The sequence below is a fragment of the Rhinatrema bivittatum genome, chromosome 19 (assembly GCF_901001135.1).
Source record: "Rhinatrema bivittatum chromosome 19, aRhiBiv1.1, whole genome shotgun sequence".
NCBI classification, from domain to species: domain Eukaryota; kingdom Metazoa; phylum Chordata; class Amphibia; order Gymnophiona; family Rhinatrematidae; genus Rhinatrema; species Rhinatrema bivittatum.
The window spans coordinates 27,480,339-27,502,650 of NC_042633.1; the positions used below are offsets into that span (position 1 = coordinate 27,480,339).

General features: G+C 52.1%; 1 protein-coding gene across 3 annotated transcripts in view; it reads right to left on the minus strand.

Annotated features, from left to right (window-relative positions):
* Positions 1-7,244: 7,244 nt before the first annotated feature.
* Positions 7,245-22,312, minus strand: part of LOC115080637 (zinc finger protein 135-like) — a 28,586-nt gene continuing 13,518 nt past the window's right edge. For all 3 annotated transcript variants that reach the window (XM_029584945.1, XM_029584946.1, XM_029584944.1), the window contains 3 exons: positions 18,190-18,309; positions 9,829-9,933; positions 7,245-8,734 (listed from right to left, as the gene is read on the minus strand). In XM_029584945.1, coding sequence (XP_029440805.1) covers positions 7,920-8,734; positions 9,829-9,933; positions 18,190-18,309 — 1,040 coding nt within the window. In that variant the 3' untranslated portion in view covers positions 7,245-7,919. The remainder of the gene's footprint in view (positions 8,735-9,828; positions 9,934-18,189; positions 18,310-22,312) is intronic.

Genomic DNA, 22,312 nt, shown 5'->3' on the forward strand with positions numbered 1-22,312 from the left:
TGTCTCTAAGCAAGACCATGTTCTTATATGTTTCTGCCTCCCCATTACATCTGTTTTTTTTTGGCACCGAGCCTTTTACTTATTGGTTGAGGAATGCCACCTATGGTCATGCCCTCTTCATTCTCTGACTTCAAGAATCTGAAATCACAGGAACTATCCTCAATTGGTTTAAATCCTACCTGAGCGATCGATCTTATGCCGTCAAATTCAACAACAACCTGTCATCTTTTTCCAAGATCCAATCTGAAGTCCCTCAAGGATCAGCTTTATCCGCCTCTCTGTTTAATATCTATATTGCCCCTATCTGTAAAATCCTCGCTGCTTTAACTGAGTTATAAAATCTATGCGGATGACATCCAGTTTGTTATCCAAAATTGGCACTCTTGGGATGAGACTCTTGAAATATTTGTTTTTCTACTCTTCAGAAATTGCTACATCACAATAAGCTTTCACCAAATATGACCAAGACTGAATTTCTCGCGATACACAGTCCTTTCTCAGCTTTTGATGAAAAACCCATTTTGAGCAACACTTCCTTTACGTTTCAAAAGATGAAGAGTCTTGGTTTCATTTTAGATGATTCCTTATTTCGTGACCAGATCAAGCAAGTTACCAAACATTGCTTCTATAGATTACTGTTATTTCTGGTTTAAAAAAAGGAAAATTAGTTTCTTACCTGATAATTTTCGTTCCTGTAGTACCAAGGATCAGTCCAGGATACCTGGGTTGTGACTCCGCACCAGTAGATGGAGACAGACTAAAACTTGTGGGCGGAGCCATATATGCCCCTGCGTCAGTCACAGCCCCTCAGTCATACGTAATGTCAAAGTAGAAACACAACCAGAGAACTAAAACCAAAACTAGCTATAAACCGCTAATAGAACGGGGAAAGAAACACCCCTTCTGGAAACGGACTCTCCAACCGAGAGAGCTAAACAAGCGGATCCGATTAGACCAGACCAATGAGCGGACTCCCCGTTACTTTAACGTAGCACTGCGGGCGGGATCCTGGACTGATCCTTGGTACTACAGGAACGAAAATTATCAGGTAAGAAACTAATTTTCCTTTCCCTGTACGTACCAGGATCAGTCCAGGACACCTGGGATGTACCAGAGCAAACTTACCAAGGGTGGGAAGCAGAGAGTCCCGCTCGGAGTACCCTCTCTCCAGAACCCCCGGAGTCGTCAGACCGGACATCCAACCGATACTGCCTGATAAAGGTATGCAACGACTTCCAGGTAGCCGCCCTGCAAAACTCTTGAGGGGACACCTGGGAAACTTCCGCCCAAGATGCAGCTTGAGATCGAGTCGAACGAGCCCGAAGACCCACGGGAAGTGGTTCGCCCCGCACCAAGTAAGCCGAACCAATGGCTTCCTTAAGCCAACGGGCGATCTACGCCGAACCAATGGCCTCCTTGAACCAACGGGCGATCTGCGCGCGGGATGCTGCAGCTCCTTTCCTAGGACCAGAGAACAAAAAACAAACAGATGATCTGTGACCCGAAATGGATTAATGACCTCCAGATAGCGAAGGAGGGAGCCCCGTACGTCAAGCTGCCGTAATTCCCTCGCATCTGAATCAGAGGTCTCCCTGACCGCGAAAGCGGGCAGCGCAACCGATAGAGGTACATGGAAGGCAGACACCACTTTCGGCAGGAAGGAAGGAACCGTCCGCAAAGAAAACTCCGAAATCGGAACTACGCAAGAAGGGGTCCCTACAGGACAAGGCCTGTAACTCCGAAACACGCCGTGCCGAAGCAATCGCCACCAAGAACACCGTATTCAACGTGAGATCCTTAATAGGTACGCGTTACAAGGTTTCAACACGGCGCCGCGCATAACGCGGAGAGAACCCAATCAAGGTTCCAAGCCGGACAGTGGAGACTCAATAGAGGACGAAGGTGCTTAGCTGCCCGAAGGAAACGGGATATATCCGGGTGAAGAGCCAGGGACATACCACGGACCCTATCTCGCAAACAAGTGCCGCCACTTGGACCCGTAGAGAACTGCAAGCCAGACCCTTGGCTAGACCCGCCTGGAGGAATGCCAGAATGATGGAGATAGAGACGAAGTGGGGTCCACCCCACGCTGCACGCACCATTCCTCAAAAACCCCCCCAGACACGGACATAAGCCAGGGACGGCGACTGATACCTGGAACGTAGCAACGTGGCTACCACCGCATCCGAGTAACCTTTTCTCTTCAGCCGATTCCTCGCAAAAGCCATGCCGCGAGACCGAAGTGATCCGCATCCACCAAACCGACGGGGCCCTGACGTAGAAGACCCGCCCTTCCCTGGAGCTGAAGGGGTACCGCTACTGCAAGCTGGACGAGGTCTGCGAACCACGGCTGGCGCGGCCACTCCGGTGCCACCAGGACCACGTTGGCTGGGTGCAACTCTATGCGCCGCAGAATCGTGCCGAACATCGACCACGGGGGAAACATGTACAGCAGAACATTCGTCGGCCAGAAAGCACCAACACATCGACGCCTTCTGCCCCCCGTTCTCGACGTCGACTGAAGAATCGCGGCGCCTTCGCGTTGTGCCACGTGGCCATCAGATCCATGTGGGGCACTCCCCACGTTTCGCAAATGAGAAGAAATGCTTCGTCCGCCAGCTCCCCCTCTCCGGGGTCCAGGCGATGCCGGCTGAGAAACTCCCCCTGAGCGTTGTCGACTCCTGCAATGTGAGAGGCTGCTATGTTGCTGAAATGTAGCCCTGACCAGACCATGAAGCGCTGAGCCTCCTTCGGCACCGGTGGGCTCCTTGTCCCGCCTCGGCGATTGATGTAGGCCACGGTGGCCACGTTGTCCGATATCCCTCTGCTTATCTTACTCTTTTCCCGCACTACCGGTAGGAAGGCTTGCAGAGCCAGACGGACCGCTCCGGTCTCTAGTCTGTTGATAGACCACTGGGCTGGCGACACTGACCATAGGCCTTGGACCGAGCTCCCTAGGCAGACCGCTCCACAACCGGAGAGGCTGGCATCCGTGGTCTCCACCGTTCAATTGGGCCCCCGAAGAGACACTCCAGAGGACAGATGACTGGAATCCAGCCCCCAGAGTAGGCTGGGCTCGCGTGTCCCCCTAGTAGAAGCGGTAAGTGGAACTCGTCAGAAACCGGCTTCCTGCGGGATAGTAAGGACGACTGAAATGGTCGCAGATAAACGAACGCCCAGGGAACCAGCGCCAGCGTTGAAGCCATGGAACCTAGGACCGTAAGGTAATCGCAGACCCGCGGTCGGCGGAGAGACAATAAGCACCGTACTGGAGCTCGCAGGTTGCATATCCGCTCGTGCGACAGGAACACCGTGCCCTGCTGCGTGTCGAAAACGACTCCCAGATAATCCAAGGTCCGCGTGGGTGTCAGAAGACACTTGTTGTAGTTGACCACCCATTCAGGGGACTGCAACAGTTGTAGGACCCTGACCACTGGCACCCGACAGTGATCCTCGGATTTCGCCCGAATTAACCTATCGTCCAGGTAAGGAAGGACCAGGAGACCTTCCCGGCGCCGCCGCGCCGCCACACGACCATCACCTTCGTGAATGTCCGGGGAGGCCGGCGCGAGACCAACCGGGAGCGCTCGAAACCGATATTGCCGTCCTAGAACGCAGACCTGAGGAAGCGCTGGAACGATGGCTGAATGCCTACGTGAAGATACGCCTCCATGGGAGCTAGGGGGGCCAAAAAGTCGCCTGGCCGTACCACGGCAATCACCGACCGAACCGTCTCCATGTTGAAGGGAGGAACGCGAAAGCATCGGTTTATACTCTTGAGATCCAGCATTGGACTGGACGTGCCGCCTTCCTTGGGGACGATGAAGTGAATGGATTTAACGGTTCCCCCGCCGCGAGGGAGACCGGGACGGAAGAGGTAATCGCGTCTGTTCACATGGAGGACCCACTGGACTGACGTTACGCCGGCCCATCGCTTGAAAAACCGATACCAACCGCGCCCCGACGTTGGGAACGGCGTGCCGGGGCTGCGGTGAGAGAGAGAGAGAGAGAGAGAGAGAGAGAGAGAGACCGACCACCCTTCATGGCGAAGCTTCAGACTCTGCGCCTGCCGGGGCTCCCCCGCTGCCCCCAAAAGGACTGCTGTCGCTAAAGCGGGGTTCGGGAGGAGGAAGACTAAACGACTGACCGGACTACCCTTGAGGACGCGACGTCCTGGGACCACAAAAGCGGGACCTGGCCGAAAAACGAAGACCGCGTTCTGGATCTGTCCTCGGGCCGCTTGAAAAACCCGGTTTACCCCTAGGGAAACCCGTCGTCCTCCGGCAAGTGAGAGAGCGTACCCATAGCTTTCGTGACCTCCAGGTGCAAAACCGGAGCATCCCCCTCTCGATAGAGCAGAGCTGACACAGAGAGGTGAAAAGGAATGGAGCCCAGCCGAGACCGCTCAGGCGGCGTGGCGATTCCCAACTCCTCCAGGGTGGCGGGAAACATGGGTCAGCCCCTTCCTTATGAAGGGGCGAATCAATCCCGAGCCATCCCCTTCTGAAGCCTGTTTCTGCCTCGCCGCCCCCTGCGGTGGCGCGCCATCTCCCTCAGTTCCCCTCGGAGGAGGGAAAGGCACCTTGAAAATTTCCGGATCCGACGACTCCGAGGTAGGGTCCGTGCCCCTTCTAGGCGGTATGGCCCGTACCGGGCGCGTGGCTATGAATCGCCCCGCCGTGTTCCGTGGCCGGGGGCGTGTCTGGGCCGTGAGTGGCCTCGCAGGCCCCCCCCCTCCGCCTGGCCATCAGGTCTCTTGTGGGCTTTACGGGCCTTAAAAAACCCTATGCCTGGCCAAAATAAATCAGGGGCAAAGAGTCCTGCAGAGTTCGCCATGGCTCCCCCAGCCCTCCCCCCCACCGCCTCCGATGGCGAACAGACCGCGGAGCCGGCCGTTGGGGGGGGGGGGGGGGGGGAAGGAGAATCCTCGGGGCCTGCCGCGCTTGGAGTCGCGCTTGAAGCCGGCACAAAGATGGCCGATTTTCCCGCGCATTTCGCTCGAGAGGTCGACTTATTTTTTTATTTATTTATTTATTTATTAATCTGTTCCCGCGGCAGACGGCAACAGCTTGGGGAAAGCCGCCGGACGGACCCCGACCGCAAAAACGAGAGGCTGCCGCCAAACAAACACCCCCCCGAAGCGAGGCCGACGACCCTGTGCCCCCCGTGCCGCAGCCTGAAGACAGCTGAGCCCGAGAGAGGCGTGCGGCGCTGGAGCCGCAAGTCGAGCAGGCCGACCTAAGCGGCCTGCTCGGCAGTGTGACAGAAAAACAAAAATTAAGCGGGAGAAAGGGAGAGGGAGGAAACGAAATGCCGACCCGACCGGTATAGAGGTAAACCCCTGCGCTCGCGCTGAAACGAGAAACCGCTCCGGTTTTCAAATTTTTTTTTTTTTTTTTTTTAATTACCTGCAGCTGTCCCTCGCCACGGTCCAGCGGTCTGGCCGGGGTGAGGGAGCCGGGCTCCTCGGCAACACCCCGGCTGGGCTGTAAAGTACCTCAGGATCCTCGACCCCTAGCCCAGTCAGTGCTCTACCAGGGGAAAATGGTCCCCTCAGGACCTGGTAAGCCCCCCGGGAGTAAACGACCGAGCCGCAGGCCCAACAGAACGAGCCAGGAGGCATGCTGACGCAAAACGCGGCGAAAACGGAAAGCAACGCGAGTAACCAAAATAAACTTAAGCGAAACGAACTCCCCCCTGCCAGCGGCGCCCCCCCGGAGCGGCGACGCGAAGGAAGAGAGAGCCGGAAACAAAAGCCAACGCAAAAACTTTTTTTTTTTTTTTTACAAAAACACCGCTCACTGTCCACGGTCCTGGAGCCCTAATCCAGCAGGGGTGAGTGAACCGGGCTCCCCGGTGTCACCCCTGACGCTGCTACTGGTAAAGCCGGGTCCTCGACCCTAGCAGCGGCCTCAACCAGGGGGGGTAGTCCCCTCAGGACCTCACAACCCCCCTGGGAGGCAGGGCGGACGGAACGACAGTGACAATTTAAAATTCAAAAAGTTAAAACTGCAGAAAAAACCAAACTAACTATAGCCTAAACTGGCCTAAAACCAAGAAACAAAGAACCAACCCTGACAGAGTACCAGAACCAGGGCAGGCAGGAGCTGTGACCGCACCTGCACCATCTACTGGAGACAGAGTAAGACTGAGGGGCTGTGACTGGCGCAGGGGCATATATGGCTCCGCCCACAAGTTTTAGTCTGTCTCCATCTACTGGTGCGGAGTCACAACCCAGGTATCCTGGACTGATCCTGGTACGTACAGGGAAAGGTTCTTTTTGACAATGAATTCCGCACTGTTCAGGCATCAATTTTTCCCATAATGGACTACTGCAACAGTCTCTCTTGGCCTTCCTTACATTTCTCTTCGTCCTTTACAGTTACTCTTTAATTCTGCTGCCTGCCTACTCGCCGGTCTAAAAAGATCTGAGCATATTACACCTGTGCTTATTGAACTCGCAATAAAAAAAAAGAATCAAATACAAACTTGCAATGCTAATTTTCAAGCTCCTAAACGCTGATTTTTCCCACTGGGCTAACTCTTTGCTCAAATTTTATCAGCCCACACGAGCCCTAAGATCGCTCCAACTTTACCTTCTCAAAGTTCCATCTCCTAAGACAGCCCGACTGCATATTACCAGAGAATGTGCCTTTTTCAGTGGCTGGACCAACATTTTGGAATACACTTCCATTGGATTTGAGACAATCAGAATCACTTACGGATTTTAGAATAGCAATAAAAACATTTTTATTTAAACAATGTTATTTGACAGTCTACAGTATGTTTCATTTATTTTGTTTTTACCTGTTTTAATTTGTAACGTTAGTGTTTTTATTTATAACTAATCATGTTTTAGCATTGTTTTTATTAGTTTGTGTATTGTTGTTTACAGGATTTTATGTATGTTTTATTGTTCATCGCTCAGGCCGGTATAGTGTTGAGCAATTAAGTAATATAATAAATGTATGTGTCAGGTACTGGGTTACTGCAGTGTTTCCCAAATTGATGCTGTATCATGCTTCTCTGTAGATATCTGCTCTGGCATGAACACACTGATTTCAGAGGAGAGATGGGAGAAAGTCTCCAAGTTCTGTGCCACAGTAACGTAAGATTTGCCATACCGGGTCAGATCAAAGATCCATCAAGCCCAGTATCTTGTTTATAACAGTGGCCAATCCAGGTCACAGGTACCTGGCAGGATCCCAAAAGGTCAATAGATTTCATGCTGCCTATCTCAGGGATAAGCACTGGATTTCCCCCAAGTCCACCTTAATAATGGTTTATGGACTTTTCTTCCAGGAACCGGTCCAAATCTTTTTTTAAACCCAGCTACAACAGCAGCTTTTACCACATCCTCCAGCAATGAATGCCACACTGAGCATGTGTCTTGTTTTTTCCACTGCTTGTTGTCAATTGCCTTGGGTGCAGTTGTCCACGCATCCCATGGCCTTGCTACTCTCTTTCCTTCCCTTCAAATATTCACATTTCAGGACCAGACGTACAAGGGGTCAACAATTTTATGAAATGAAAAACAAAAACAAAAAAGATAGGCATGCATCAGGTTTAGTTTTTCCTCTGTCCTATGTGCCAGGCCTTTTTACTTCTTCTTCTCTGTCTGGTTGTTTTTACTATTTTTCATATTTTAGCTGGTCTTAAATGGGGAGGGGAAAAAACAACTCTCAAGCATTTCTTTGGCCATTTTGGGAGTTTTCACCTGCAGAAAAACTTTCAGATACCACTACCCATTTCTCACCCTCTGAAATCTCAAATGGCAGCTGACCATTTCCAAGGCAGGCACTGCCCAGTCACAAAATTACAGTCTGCAGCCAAGCCTACAGTCATGTAAAACACTGGTAGGCCACACTGTTATTGAGCTCAGGTTTATAATTAAACCAATTGTTCTTTTCCTTAGGTGATTATAATGTCTTTCGCCCAGTGTGAATTCCTTGGTGAAGGTAAAGGAACAATTTATCATTGAAGCTCTTGTCACATTCAGTACACTTGAAGGGTCTCTCAGCATGGATCTTCTGGTGGCCCTTCAGCTCTGAGCTCCGCATGAAGCTCCTCTCACACTCAATGCACTTGTATGGTCTCTCTCCCGTGTGAATCCGCTGGTGCCGCAGGAGGTCCGACGTGTTCTTGAAGCTCTTCTCGCACTCTGTGCATTTGTACGGTCTCTCCCCAGAGTGGCTCCTCTGGTGCTGCTGCAGGGTGGAGTTGTGACTGAAGCTCTTGCTACATGCCACACACTTGTAGGGTCTCTCCGCCGAGTGCATCTTCTGGTGCTGGAGAAGGGTCGAGGCATGACCGAAGGTCTTCTCACACTGGCTGCACTTGTGTGGCTTCTTCGCCTGGTGCATCATCTGGTGTTTGTAGAGCCCAGATTTGCTAGTGAAGCTCTTGCTGCAGTCTGTGCACGTCAAGAACCTTTCCCCCGCATGGGCTTTCTGATGGATGAAGAGCATGGAACTGGTGGAGAACGCTGCACCGCACTCCGCGCACTTGTAAGGTCTGGCATCAAAGTAGAGCGCTGGGCTCGGGATGTTCGTGAAGCCAGCCTCGCACTTCTGAGGGCTGTATGGGAGGTCTCCCGAGGATGTAGTCGACCCTGTTTCAGCACTCGGGAACAGGCTGCAAGTGACTCTCTCTGCTGGGACCTTGAGCAAGTGATGGGTCTCCAAAGAGTTCCCAGGACGTAGGTCAGTCACTGCTGTCACCAGGGCCGCATTCTCTGCCGGAATAAAATGGGAGCCCCATCACTATCACCATTGTGGGTCGCGCTCCCTCCAACTCTCAACCTTGGCAAGGTGACCTCTACTCTCCCATTCTCCCTGGGTCTCTCAGTGTCAGGGAGACCCCCGTTATGTCCCCCTTCCCCAGGATATCTTGGTCCCCTCTCCTCCCTAGGGTCTTGGTGTCAGAAAGACCACTTTTATCCATTTCCCTGGAGTCTTTTGATATCAGGCAGATCCCTGCTATTCTCGCCACCCATCAGAAAAAAAGAGCCTTGCATTCCTTTTTCCCCCCACCCTCTACCCTGGGGTCTCCTCTCCCTCCAGTGTCTTGGTGATAGAGAGACCATTACTAACCTTTCCCTCTGGAGTCTCTTGTCATTTCTTCCTCTATAATACCACTAAAATCTGTCCCTTCCTCTCTCAGCACATCCTACTTAGGACGACTGCAACTTGTTTTTTACTGGCTTCCTGCTGGACTGTCTTTCTCCTCTGCAATCTAATCAAAATTCAGATGCACAGTTTACCTATTTTAAAGTGGTTATGACCACTTAACTCTTAAATTGCTCCAGTGGCTTCCCGTCTGCTTCCACAGACAGTTCAAGCTTTTTTTTTTTTACTTGCCTATAAATACATTCATTCTGCAGCTAAACTATCTTCTCTTCTCTCTCCCTATACTTTTCCTTGTGAACGCCATTCATTGGGCAAGTTGATCATATCCGTGCCCTTCTCTTTCACTGCCAACTCCCAACTGTGTGTGTTATGCTCCCTTCTCTGGCCATATTCAAATCCAGTTTAAACACTCATGCTTTTGAACTGTTTTTAAATCCTATATACTTCTCTATGTCTTAATTCTTATTTGCCTTCACTAGATAAGATCCATGGAGCAGGGACAGTTATTTTTGTGTCTATATAGCACTACCTATTTCTAGCAGCACTTTAAAATAGCAGTAGAGGCCCTTCCCCCAGGGTTTATGGGTCAGGGACACCCTTGATATCTTCTCTGTACACCCCCTCCTTCCCCCAGAGTCTCTTGATGTTAGGGCATCCCCAGCTATCCTGTCTTCCCTGGGATAAAATGTTACCCACTTACCCACAGTGGAATCAGCAACAACCTTGTTCCCATCAGAGGCAATGCAGTTATTGTAACATGGCTCATCCACTTGCTTAATCCACAGAGAAATGTCTGGATCATAAACTGGGTAAACAAAATAAATAAATAAAAAATCAGAAATGCGATCGGTGTCCTATGCTGTTCCCTCATGGGCCCAAATGTGATGGGAAGACATTTTGTTCATTTACCTTCCATTCCACCATTGTTCAAGTCTATGCCTCTGGCCCTCAGGATCCACTGTAACTAAACCAGCCCAAACAGACACGTCTCTAACCTGCATTTCAAAACTTCTGTCAGATTCCCACAACCTTCCCGGATAACTTCATTTAGCCCTCAGCTGTTCTTGCAGTTAGAAAGTTACATAAGAGCATAAGAACAGAACATGCCATACTGGGTCAGACCAAGGGTCTGTCAAACCCAGGATCCTGTTTCCAACAGTGGCCAATCCAGGCTACAAGTACTCAAAAACTGTCTATCCCATGCTACTGATGTTCCCCTTTGTGCTAACCTTTGTGATCCTTCTAATATAATTATATTTATTTTTATGTTAATAATTTAACTTTTATTAATGTTATTTAGCTTTTTGCTTTGTTTAAAATTATTTCATTATTGACGTTTAAATGTATTAGACTAAGGAATTTTACTTCCTGCTTATTTTGTTTCATTGTAAACCGGTTTGATATGCATTTTATGCAGGAAAATCGGTATAAAAAAATGTTCAGATTACTTACCTGGTAATCTTGTTTTCCTTAGTGTAGACAGATGGACTCAGGACAAATGGGATAGTATCCGCGTGCTAGCAGTTGGAGACGGATCTGACGTCAGCACAGGGGCGTGTATATATCCCCACAGGAAGCGCAGCTGTTCAGTAATCTTCCTTGCAAAAGCTGTTAGGGATGTGTGTACTGACGCTCAATGAAAAGTAAAGAAAAAAGTGAAAACAGGCCTCCCCTGACCGATTGACAGTGGCCGGAGACCGCCAGCCTTCCCAACCGGAAGGCGTGGATATAGGCAGAGTGTACGCTCTTAGGAACACAAAAGTCAAAGGCGTACCCGGAATCAGTGAAACCCATGGACACAGGCAGCTGGGCGGGATGCTGAGTCCATCTGTCTACACTAAGGAAAACAAGATTACCAGGTAAGTAATCTGAACATTTCCTGGCGTGTAGCCAGATGGACTCAGGACAAATGGGATGTACCAAAGCTTTACACCCCGCCTGGGCGGGAGGCTGCCTGAGGACCATGCAAAACCGCCCTCGCAAAGGCCGAGTCCTCCCTGGCCTGGACATCCAGACGGTAGAACCGAGAAAAGGTATGGAGGGAGGACCATGTCGCCGCTTTACAGATGTCCGCCGGTGACAGCATCCGGGATTCAGCCCAAGACGCCGCTTGGGCTCTGGTAGAATGAGCCTTAACCTGTAGAGGCGGAGCCTTCCCAGCCGCCACGTAGGTGGCTCTGACCACGTCTTTAATCCAGCGGGCAATGGTGGGCCGAGAGGCCGCTTCACCTTGCTTCTTCCCGCTGTGTAGGACGAACAGATGGTCTGTCTTCCGCAGGTCTTGAGTCATTGTCAGATACCTGGGCAGCAATCTGCCGAGGTCGAGATGGCGTAATAAACGGCCTTCTTCAGATTTCTTCAAACCTACCGTGGTAGGCAAGGATATGGTTTGGTTAAGATGAAACTGTGAAACCACTTTAGGGAGAAAGGAGGGAACCGTCCGAAGATGGATAGACTCCGAAGTGATACGTAGAAAGGGGTCACGGCAGGACAGCGCCTGTAGTTCAGAGACGCGGCGTGCGGAGCATACGGCCAGCAGGAATACCAACTTCAGGGTTAGAGACCGTAGAGACAAGCCCCGAAGGGGTCGGAAGGTGGATCCCGCAAGGAAATCCAGAACCAGATTAAGGTTCCAGAAGGGTATAGGCCACTTTAGTGGCGGACGAATATGCTTGACGCCTTGCAGGAAACGAGAAACATCAGGGTGCTTGGCGATAGTCTTGCCACCTCTCCTGGGTCCATAGCACGATAGTGCCGCTACCTGAACCTTGATGGAGCTGAGGGAGAGACCCTTCTGAAGCCCATCCTGCAAGAAATCCAACACAATAGGAATAGTGGCGGCATGTGGACTGGTGCCATGAGAGTCGCACCATGCTTCAAAGATTCTCCAGATCCGTACGTAGGTGAGGGAAGTGGAAAACTTGCGAGCCCGGAGGAGTGTAGTAATCACAGGCCCCGAGTAACCCTTTTTCTTCAGTCGAGCCCTCTCAATGGCCAGACCGTAAGAGAGAACTGAGCCGGATCCTCGTGCAGAATGGGACCTTGACGTAGAAGGTCCCGGAGAGGAGGCAGGGGGAGAGGCTCCCCTGCCAGCAGGCGTCTGAGGTCCGCGTACCAGGGTCTTCTCGGCCAGTCCGGGGCCACCAGAAGAACTAGGCCCTGGTGTGACCGAATCCTGTGGATGAGGGCACCCAGTAGAGGCCACGGGGGAAAGGCATATAGAAGAGTCCCCGGAGGCCACGGCTGGACCAGAGCATCGATGCCGTGCGAGCACGGGTCGCGCCTGCGGCTGAAGTATCTGGGTACCTGAGCATTGGACTTGTCTGCCAGTAAATCCATGGCCGGGATCCCCCAGTGATCGACAATCATCTGGAAAGCTGTGGGGGACAGCTGCCACTCGCCTGGATTCAGGCGTCCCCTGCTGAGGAAGTCTGCTGTGGTATTGTCCTTCCCGGCAATGTGGACGGCGGAGATGTCCCGCAGATTCGCCTCTGCCCAAACCATGAGTGGGGCGATTTCCAGAGATACCTGTCGGCTTCTGGTTCCGCCCTGACGGTTGATGTAGGCCACCGTAGTGGCGTTGTCGGACATCACCCTGACAGCTCTGTGCCGCAGCCGCGGAGCGAAACGAAGGCAGGCCAGTCTGACTGCCCGGGCTTCCAGGCGATTGATGTTCCATGTGGACTCCTCCCTGTTCCAACGCCCTTGCGCAGTGAGTTCTTCGCAATGTGCTCCCCAGCCGCTGAGGCTGGCATCCGTGGTGAGCAAGATCCACGTGGGCGAGGACATCCGCGACCCCCTGCTCAGGTGGTCGGACCGCAACCACCACCGCAGCTGGGTCCGAACATGGACCGGCAGAGGGAGGCGCGTGGAATAGGCTCGGTGATGGGGGCTCCAGCGAGAGAGCAGGGAATGCTGTAGTGGTCTCATATGGGCTCGTGCCCAAGGCACCACGTCCAGAGTGGAGGCCATGAGACCCAGAACTTGCAGATAATCCCAAGCTAACGGCCGACTGGTTCCCAACAGATACTGGATACGCTGCCGAAGTTTCAACTGTCTCTTGGACGTAAGACTGACCGTGTCCGCCCGAGTGTCGAACCTTACCCCCAGATATTCTATGGACTGGGAAGGCTGTAGGCAGCTCTTGCTGAGGTTGATGACCCAGCCCAAGCTTTCCAGAAGGGCGATCACCCTGTCGGTTGTCCGCAGGCTCTCCGCTCGGGACTTCGCCCTGATCAACCAGTCGTCTAGGTAGGGATGGACCAAGATCCCGTCCCGCCTGAGTGCCGCCGCCACAACCACGATCACCTTGGTGAATGTCCTCGGGGAGGTGGCCAACCCGAAGGGGAGAGCTCGAAACTGGAAGTGGCGGTCCAGAACCTTGAAGCGGAGGAAGCGCTGATGATCCGGATGTATCGGAATATGAAGATAGGCTTCGGACAGGTCTAATGCCGTGAGGAACTCTCCGGGCTGGACTGCGGCTTTGACGGAGCGCAGAGTTTCCATGCGAAACCTCGGCACCCGTAAGTACCGATTGAGGGATTTGAGGTCCAGCACAGGCCGAAAAGTGCCCCCTTTCTTGGGTACTATGAAATAAATGGAATAGTGTCCAGAATTCACTTCCCAGGCAGGCACTGGGAGGATGGCGTTCAAGGTCAGGAGCCTCGTCAGGGTGGCCGCCAATGCTGCCTTCTTGAGCGGGGAACATGAAGACTCCACAAACTTGTCCGGAGGAAGATGATGAAAGTCCAGATAATACCCCTCTCGGATAACTGCGAGGACCCACTGGTCCGACGTGATCTCGACCCATCTGGGGTAGAAGAGGGTCAACCTGCCCCCTATGGCTTCGTCCCCCAGATGAATCGGCAAATTCTCATTGTGGGATGCGACCGGGACCCCCGCCCGGCCCGTTCCCCCGTCTGCGCAGCCTGGACCGAAAGGACTGATTCCTGGCCGGAGGACGCGGCGTCTGGTAGCGCCCTCTATATGGAACAAATCGCTGTGAACCCCTGCCCCTGGAGGGCCGGGGACCGGAGCGCTGTCCCCTCCTGGACCGGTCTTCTGGTAGGCGAGGCACAGGAGAGGCACCCCAGGAAGCAACTAGCTTATCAAGGTCACTGCCAAACAGAAACGAGCCCTGAAAAGGCAATTTGGTGAGGCGAGACTTGGAAGGGGCATCAGCGGACCATGGCTGGATCCATAGGTGTCTCCTGGCGGCCACGGAAGACGAGATCCCCTTAGCCGTGGTTCGAACCAAATCCGATGCGGCATCGGTGAGGAAGGAAAGAGCGGGCTCCATGTCAGCCGCCGGAGCGTTGTTCCGGACCTGAGACAAGCAGGCACGAGTGACCACCGTGCAACAGGCCGCAATCCTCAAAGAAAGAGCTGCCACCTCAAAATTTTGCTTCAGAATGGCGTCCATCCGCCTGTCCTGGGGCTCCCTGAGGGCCAAACCCCCTTCCACAGGAATGGTAGTGCGCTTGACCACAGCGCTAATTAAGGCGTCCACCTGAGGGCATGCCAGGAGGTCCTGGAGAGCCGGTGCCAATGGGTACATGCCTTTCAGGGCCCGGCCCCCTTGAAAGGAGGCCGCCGGTGCTGCCCATTCCAAATCAATGAGTTGCTGAGCTGCCTGCAAGAAAGGAAAATGGCGGGCTGTAGGACGAAGACCTTCCAGCAGGGGGTTCTGCGCAGAAGGAATCGAAGCACTGGGTCCAGTGATCTCCAACTCCGCCAGACACTGAGACACGAGGTCCGAGAGGTCCTCCTTAGGGAAAAAGCGCCGCATAGTCCGGTATGGCGCAATCCCCGGGGGGAGGTCCCCTTCCTCCGGGAGTTCGGACTCGTCCGGTGAAACCTCCAGGTCCGAGTGATCGGGACTGTCCAATAGCGGGAGGTTCCGCTCCCGAGAAGGCTGCGAGGGTCCCGGAACCGGATCCCTAGAGGCTGCCATCATGGCGGCAGCCGCAGTATGCGCCGGAGACGCCGCCCCCGCAGGAACCGCAGCAACCGCCGGAAGAACAGGCGCAGCAAGGACCGTAGGGGCAGGACGCGAAGCCGTCTGCATCTGGACAAAGGCATGAATTCCCTGAAAAAGATCCACCCAGGAAATGGAAGCCGCCTCAAAACGCCGGGGTACCAGATCCCCCGGGATTCCCGAGCGGTCGAGACCGCCTCCCAAATCCGGGGTAGCCGCAGGTGAACTATCAAAAAACTGCGGCTGAGATTGGTCCTGGCCGGAGGGTCCCCCGGCCGCCGCACATTGGGTACACAGGGAGTCGGGGTCAGTACCGCGCGTGGCACGAAGGTGGCACGCGGAGCAGAGGCCCAGAGCTGAAACGTCTAGGGCAAGTGGCGGCGCAGCTGCGGCCGCAGCTGCGAGCTGATCCATGAGCAGAATATAGCAAGCGTGCGCTTCCTATGCGGCAGCAATAGGCGCAGGCTAGAACAGGCGCACAATAGCAATAGGATGCGGCAGCAATAGGCGCTGATTAGAGCAAGCGCACAATAGCAAAGGCAAGCGGCAGCAATAGGCGCTGAGCAAAACAAGCGCACAATAGCAATAGGAAGCGGCAGCAATAGGCGCTGAGCAAAACAAGCGCACAATAGCAATAGGAAGCGGCAGCAATAGGCGCTGAGTAGGAACAGGCGCCCAATAGCAAGAGTATGCGACAGCAATAGGCGCTGAAAAAACAGCCGCACAATACGAAGCAGGTAGCAATATACACCTAAGGGCAGTCAATAGGCATACAGCAGCAATATGCGGCACATACTCACAGTGGTAGCCAAGAAGCAAGAACAAGGAGGAGAGGAGAAAAAAAATAAAATAAAAGCCGCGCCCATTACAGGCGCGGAATACCTGAGTAAGGCCACAAATGGCGTCCTCCACAGCTTGCCACGCCGCCGGTCCTCTAGATAGCGGAGACCTGGGTGAAGAGACGTACGCCGTACCAAATCTGCAGCGCTGCCGGGCAGGATCACAGGCGGTCTCCGGCTGCGAGGGGAAAGGGCCGATACCTTTCACCGCCGCGGTTGAGGCACTGCACCCGCTACCTCGTCCACGCCGGGAGCGAGGGCCTCGGCTGAACCGAGGACTTACACCTCCGGGGGACCACGGGAGTCACCCCAGGAAGCTCAACTGGGGGGCACGGCCAGAACGGCCCCTGAGGAGCGCGGGGCTCAAAAAGGTGTTGAAGAAAGGTAAAGTAGAATCTAGAAGAGAAGAAAACAAAAATGAAAGTAGTCTTGGAAAGCACGCTGAACCAGCGTGCAGGCACTCCAAACTGCTTTGGAGACGGAAATTACTGAACAGCTGCGCTTCCTGTGGGGATATATACACGCCCCTGTGCTGACGTCAGATCCGTCTCCAACTGCTAGCACGCGGATACTATCCCATTTGTCCTGAGTCCATCTGGCTACACGCCAGGAAACTAAAAATAAATAAATAAAATATAGAGCCACAGAGTTGCTTAAGCAGAGGCAAGTTCAGATAGCTATGAGCTGGGTACACGCTCTGCCCTTGAAGATCCAGCTTGGTCATCTGTGGTTCAAAGGGGAACTGCTAGCAACACCACAGAGCTCTGGCAACTTGACGGCTAGATGGCTAAGCCTTTGGACCCAAAGAGTCCCACGAGTGCACATACCCATATAACTGGGTGCCTGTTCCTATAAGTAGAAGACTAAAGTGAAAGTCTTGTGAAGGTTGTCTTAACTGTGTTGAGTATGGAGAATGATATTACTGGATTAACTGACCTGGACTAGACCTTGGACTATATTTCTGTTATCCCTATGCTATAATAGCAGGGCTTCCCAAATTATGGGGGTGGGGAGGGTCACAAATCTTTCAGCCGAGGTCACAAGTGCCTCAAATAGCAGCACTCTTCAGGCACCAGCCTTAGTAGTGGAAATCTGTATGGGGCCTGTGAGTAGGTTTGCGCTCACAGTACCTGAAGGCACTATCTTCCCATGAATTTCTTTGGTAACAGGAAGCCCTGCGTGAGGAGGGATCAGGGCTGCTGTAGGGCCTGTGAGCTTCTACTGGCTACAGGCACCATGCTGACTTTCACTACTTATGCTGCCACCTCCTGCGGATCTCAGTCGGGCTTAGGACCAGCCATGAGAAAAAGAGGAGGGATGAGTGTGCACGAGCTGGTAGAGATTGCAACAGCTTCTCTCTCCTCATCCACCACTGAACCTACCCAAGAGAAAAATGGTGCTCCTGTCATCAGCCTGCCCCCTCTTCTCATCAGTTGTCATTCACCTTTGGACCAGGGCCCAAAAGACAATGTTGCCAGGGGAATGTTTAGAGAAGGGGCTGTTTACATGGAGGGATAAGATGCAGAAGGGCAAGGATTGGCTTTGGAAGGTGAGAGGGGGGAGTTGAAGAAGACTCACTGGAGGATGTAAGAAGGGGTGGGGGGGGGGGGGAATCAGCTGCGGGGATGTGAAAAAACTTGGAGGGGAGGAGAGGAGGCTGGGAGGTCAGAGAAGAGATGGGGAATGGCTTAGCATCAGTTGGGGGATATAAAAATGGCTGACTGTGGAGGTGAGAGGAGCTGGGGATAAGGGCAGAGGTTAAGAGAGGGGGCTAGCAAAGCACAATTTCCCTTTGCTAAATCCATGCTGGCTCTCCTTCATTAAACTGCCATAATCCTCTTCCACCATTTTATAAAAATCTAAATAAATACATTTTACCCAGCACTGATGTCAGGCTCACCAGTCTGTAGTTACTGAGGTGACCCTTGGAGCCCTTTTTATAAATCGGCATTACACTGGCTACCCTCTAAGTCCTCAGGTTGCTTTTCGTGTTAGGTGGTCCAGTGACACGTCCCACCGTGTAGAGTTCCACAGCAGTATTTCCCTGCCCGCTGTCTCTGCTCAGAGTGACACAAGGGCTGGGCCACCAAAATGCTACCCTGAGCTCCTGCCCTGCCTTAGCCATATCTAACCTTCCTTGGAAAAAGAGGGGACTAAGGGAGAGCAAAACCCTAAATTATATCACTGGCTTCTAATCATTTCTTATTTATCTACGGTCTTTTCTGCAATGTTTCTGCTCACTCACTGACGTTGGACGTATCTGGACTGTCTTTCCCATAGACGTGGCTACGATCAGGGACACATGGCTCCAGGTGCAGCTGATGCTGAATCCTCAGCAGGATGTCTGGTCCGGCCCAAGGATCCTCTACAATTAAGAGAGAAAAATGACATGATATAAAAAAAAACCCAACTCTTCCTGGTAAGCATTTCCACCCCCGATACGAGCCCCATAGATCTGGTGCCAACATGAAAGGCAATGCTGTGCTCTGACTTCCATCAGACGTCTTTGGCAGGGAAAAGGTCATTTGGCCTCTCATCTCCCCAACAGGAGGGACCATTTTCAGGGTCACAAGAATCAGCACCTACTCTTCATTGGATCATCCACAGATCTTCCTACCAATTCAGGTCCTCTTAATGTGCTCACAGAAAAATCCCTCTGGATTTACTCCCCACGCGATAATGCCTTCCCATCTCACCAGATTTTCAGCAAGGCTCCTAACAGACTCTGTGCATGCAAGAGGACTGCACAAAACCGGCAGCGTCTGCCTAGCTTTCAGCGAGTGTGGACTCCGGATCAGAAATGGAGGCGAGTGGAGGTGTAAGCCCAGAAGACGCCTCGTAGACTGAACAATGCTGACTCTTAATTGTGGCATATTCAAATTCAGACCCACTGTAGTTTATTGGGATGCTTGTCTTTATTTCTATGTACAAAGGATGGGACGATTGTCCAGTTTTCTTGCGATTTGTAAGCCTGTGTTATGTTACTGTTGATAACATGATTACTGCCTAATAAAAATGCAAAGAAAAAAAAAAGAAAGAAGAAAGGAGAGACAAGGAGCCACTGGACCAAAAAACACCCATGTCATCCCTGCTCCATGCTGCCTCTTTTATGCCACAAGCTTGTGAGTATTATGAAAGAACATGCATACTTTCAGGTGGCTGAGAATCTTCTTACCTGCATATGGCTGACTTTACCTAGGTCTTTGAAAATGTACCCCCAAATGGGAAAAGAGCCTTAGTAAATCAGATCCTTAAAGGCTTCCAAACTCATCCCACTTCCACTGAGGACAAATGGGTATTCCTAAAAGATTTTTGTACAACCCTTTAATACGGACTAGCAAAACACCCAGCTGAAAACAACAGGGAAAGCGAAAATAAGTGGTAATCCTGACACCTTGTGGCTGCTGCTATTGCAGCTTCCAGTTAATCTGTTGATACGGGCTCGTGGGTGCCACTGGCCTTGTAGCTTCGGATCTGCTACTGCAGGCTCTCCCCAGAAACACAGACTACTAGCCTGCGCACGCACAAAAACGTCACCAGGCTGCACACCTACAATCAAGGTCTTTCCATTGAAAATCAGAGTAAAAAATGCAGGCACTGATCAGAATGACAAGATCAGTAAGAATAAGCATGATGATGTGTGTGGGTATGGTCTCCTCAAACCTTTTTTTTATCCCCCCCCCCATATGCCCTTCTCCTGTGCTTTTAATATTGCTTCCAAGGTACGGGTCCAGAAATGCTCTCTATATTCTAGGTGTAACTTAAAGATGCTCCCTGTATGCAAAGATCCTGCTCAGGCCTCAGGTTAGTGCAGTTAGTGTAGCTGGGTTCAAAAAAGGTTTGGATAAGTTCTTGGAAGAGAAGTCCATTAATGGCTATTAATCAAGTTTACTTAGGGAATAGCCACTGCTATTAATTGCATCAGTAGCATGGGATCTTCTAGGTGTTTGGGTAATTGCCAGGTTCTTGTGGCCTGGTTTGGCCTCTGTTGGAAACAGGATGCTGGGCTTGATGGACCCTTGGTCTGACCCAGCATGGCAATTTCTTATGTTCCACCCCAATTTGTAATGCACATCAACATTCCCACAGGCTTGTTGGTTGCAGCCTGGCTTGAAGGACTCTGGCCTGGCTTTCTGCTTGATGTAATTCCTCAGACCCTTTTTTGTACTAACCTGATAAAAAGAACAGTTTTCAAAACTAGCCAGAAACAGTCAGTCAAAGTATTGCCTATCACTTGCTTTCCAAAGGAAAATTGGTTCTTACCTGCTAATTTTCGTTCCTGTAGTACCACTGATCAGTCCAGACAGTGGGTTGAGCCTCCTGTCCAGCAGATGGAGATAAAGAAAAAAACTAAAAGGATATCCTGTATCAGGACAGTGCTCACCCTACATCTCTTCAGTATAAACGTTAACAAAGCAAGAAAAGGTAAAGTTAACCAGTAAAAGATCAAGCAAGTAACAACCAACATGTAAAAGAACTGCTCTTACATAGATATCCAGTTGAGAAAGACTTCCGGTGCCTTGAACTTCTGATAGGAAGTAACTGGAGCCAAAACGCTGTGAAGAACCAAACAAAAAAAGGAAAAAACCTTTGAGCGACCGAAGCAAAAAGAAACCAGTCTGGGCAGGAGTCTGGACTGATCCGTTGTACTACAGGAACGAACCAATTTTCCTTTCCCTGCACGTACCCGGATCAGGCCAGACAGCGGGATGTACCAAAGCTTCCCTAAAGAGGGTAGGATCGAGACAAACCCGCTCGAAGCACCTGCCTGCCGAAGGAGCCAAACACTGGCACCTGGACGTTGAGGCGATAATCACGAGCAAAAGTATGCAGAGACTTCCAAGTAGCCGCCCTGCAGATTTCCCCCGAGGAGAGACCGAATGACTCTCCACCCAAGAAGTAGAGATTGTGCACGCAAAGAATGGGCCTCTCCGGAACAGACGGCCATGACAGATATAAGCCAACGCAATGGCCTCCTTTAGCCAGCGAGGAATGGTAGCCTTAGAGGCCTTGTTACCTCTATTAGGGCCGCTCCATAGGACAAAGATGATCAGAGATGCGAAATTTGTTAGTAACCTGTAAGTATTGGAGTAGGACTCTCTTTACATCAAGGCGCCAGAGGTCACCGCCAGGCGTGCGAGCAATATATTCAGGAGAAAAGGCAGGAAGCTCCACTGACTGATTGACGTAAGAAGACGACACGACCTTTGGAAGAAAGGAGGGCACAGTTTTGAGGGAAACACCCGAGTCAGAAAAACGGAGAAAGGGCTCCTAACAAGACAAGGCTTGGAGATCAGACACTCTCCTGGCCGAGCACAGAGACCAAAAATACTGTCTTAAGAGTGAGGTCTTTAAGCGTGGCCCGCCGGAGGGGTTCGAAAGGCGCCTTGCAAAGGGCTTGAAGCACCAAATTGAGGCTCCAGGACAGACAAGTAGGCCGGACAGGTGGGTTTAAATGTTTGGCCCCTTTAAGGAAGCGAATGACATCCGGATGGGTCGCCACCGCGTAACCATCGATACGCCCAAGGAGGGAACAGAGTGCCGAAACCTGCACCCAAAGAGAACTGAAAGACAAACCTTTGGAAAGACCAGACTGCAGGAAGGAAAGGACCTGAGACACCGGAGCATTGTGCGCCTTGACTCCGGCCTCAGCACATGCAGTCTCAAACACTCTCCATACCCGGACGTAAGCGAGAGTGGTAGATGTCTTCCGTGCCCCCAAGAGAGTGGAAATAACTTCCTCCTTATACCCTTTCTTTCTCAGGTGCCGCCGCTCAAAAGCCAGGCCGCTAGACAAAAGCGATCCGCCTGATCGAAAAATACTGGTCCTTGGCAGAGCAGGTTTGGAAGGTGACAGAGGCGAAGAAGCCCATCTGTTGCGAGGGTCACCAGGTCCACGAACCAAGGTCTCTGAGGCCATTCCGGCACTATGAGAATGACCGGCCCCTTGTGGAGTTCTATCCTTCTGAGTACCTTTCCCACCAGAGGCCAAGGTGGGAACACGTAGAGAAGAACGTAGTGAGGTCAGGGAAGAACCAGGACATCCACCCCTTCCGAGCAGTGCTCCAGTCTGCGGCTGAAGAATCTGGGAGCCTTTGCATTGTTCATTCAGGGTAGCCATCAGGTCGAGGTGAGGAACTCCCCACTTGCGCACCAGAAGATTCACCAGCGTGTCAGACAACTCCCACTCTCCGGGGTCTAGGTGTTGTCGGCTGAGGAAGTCCACTTGCACATTCTCCTTCCCCGCAATGTGGGAAGCTGCCAGACGACTCAGGTGTCTCTCCGCCCAGGACAGCAGCTTGCTGGCCTCCAGACCCAGACGACTCCTGGTGCCACCCTGGCGATTGATGTAAGCTACTGTGGTGGCA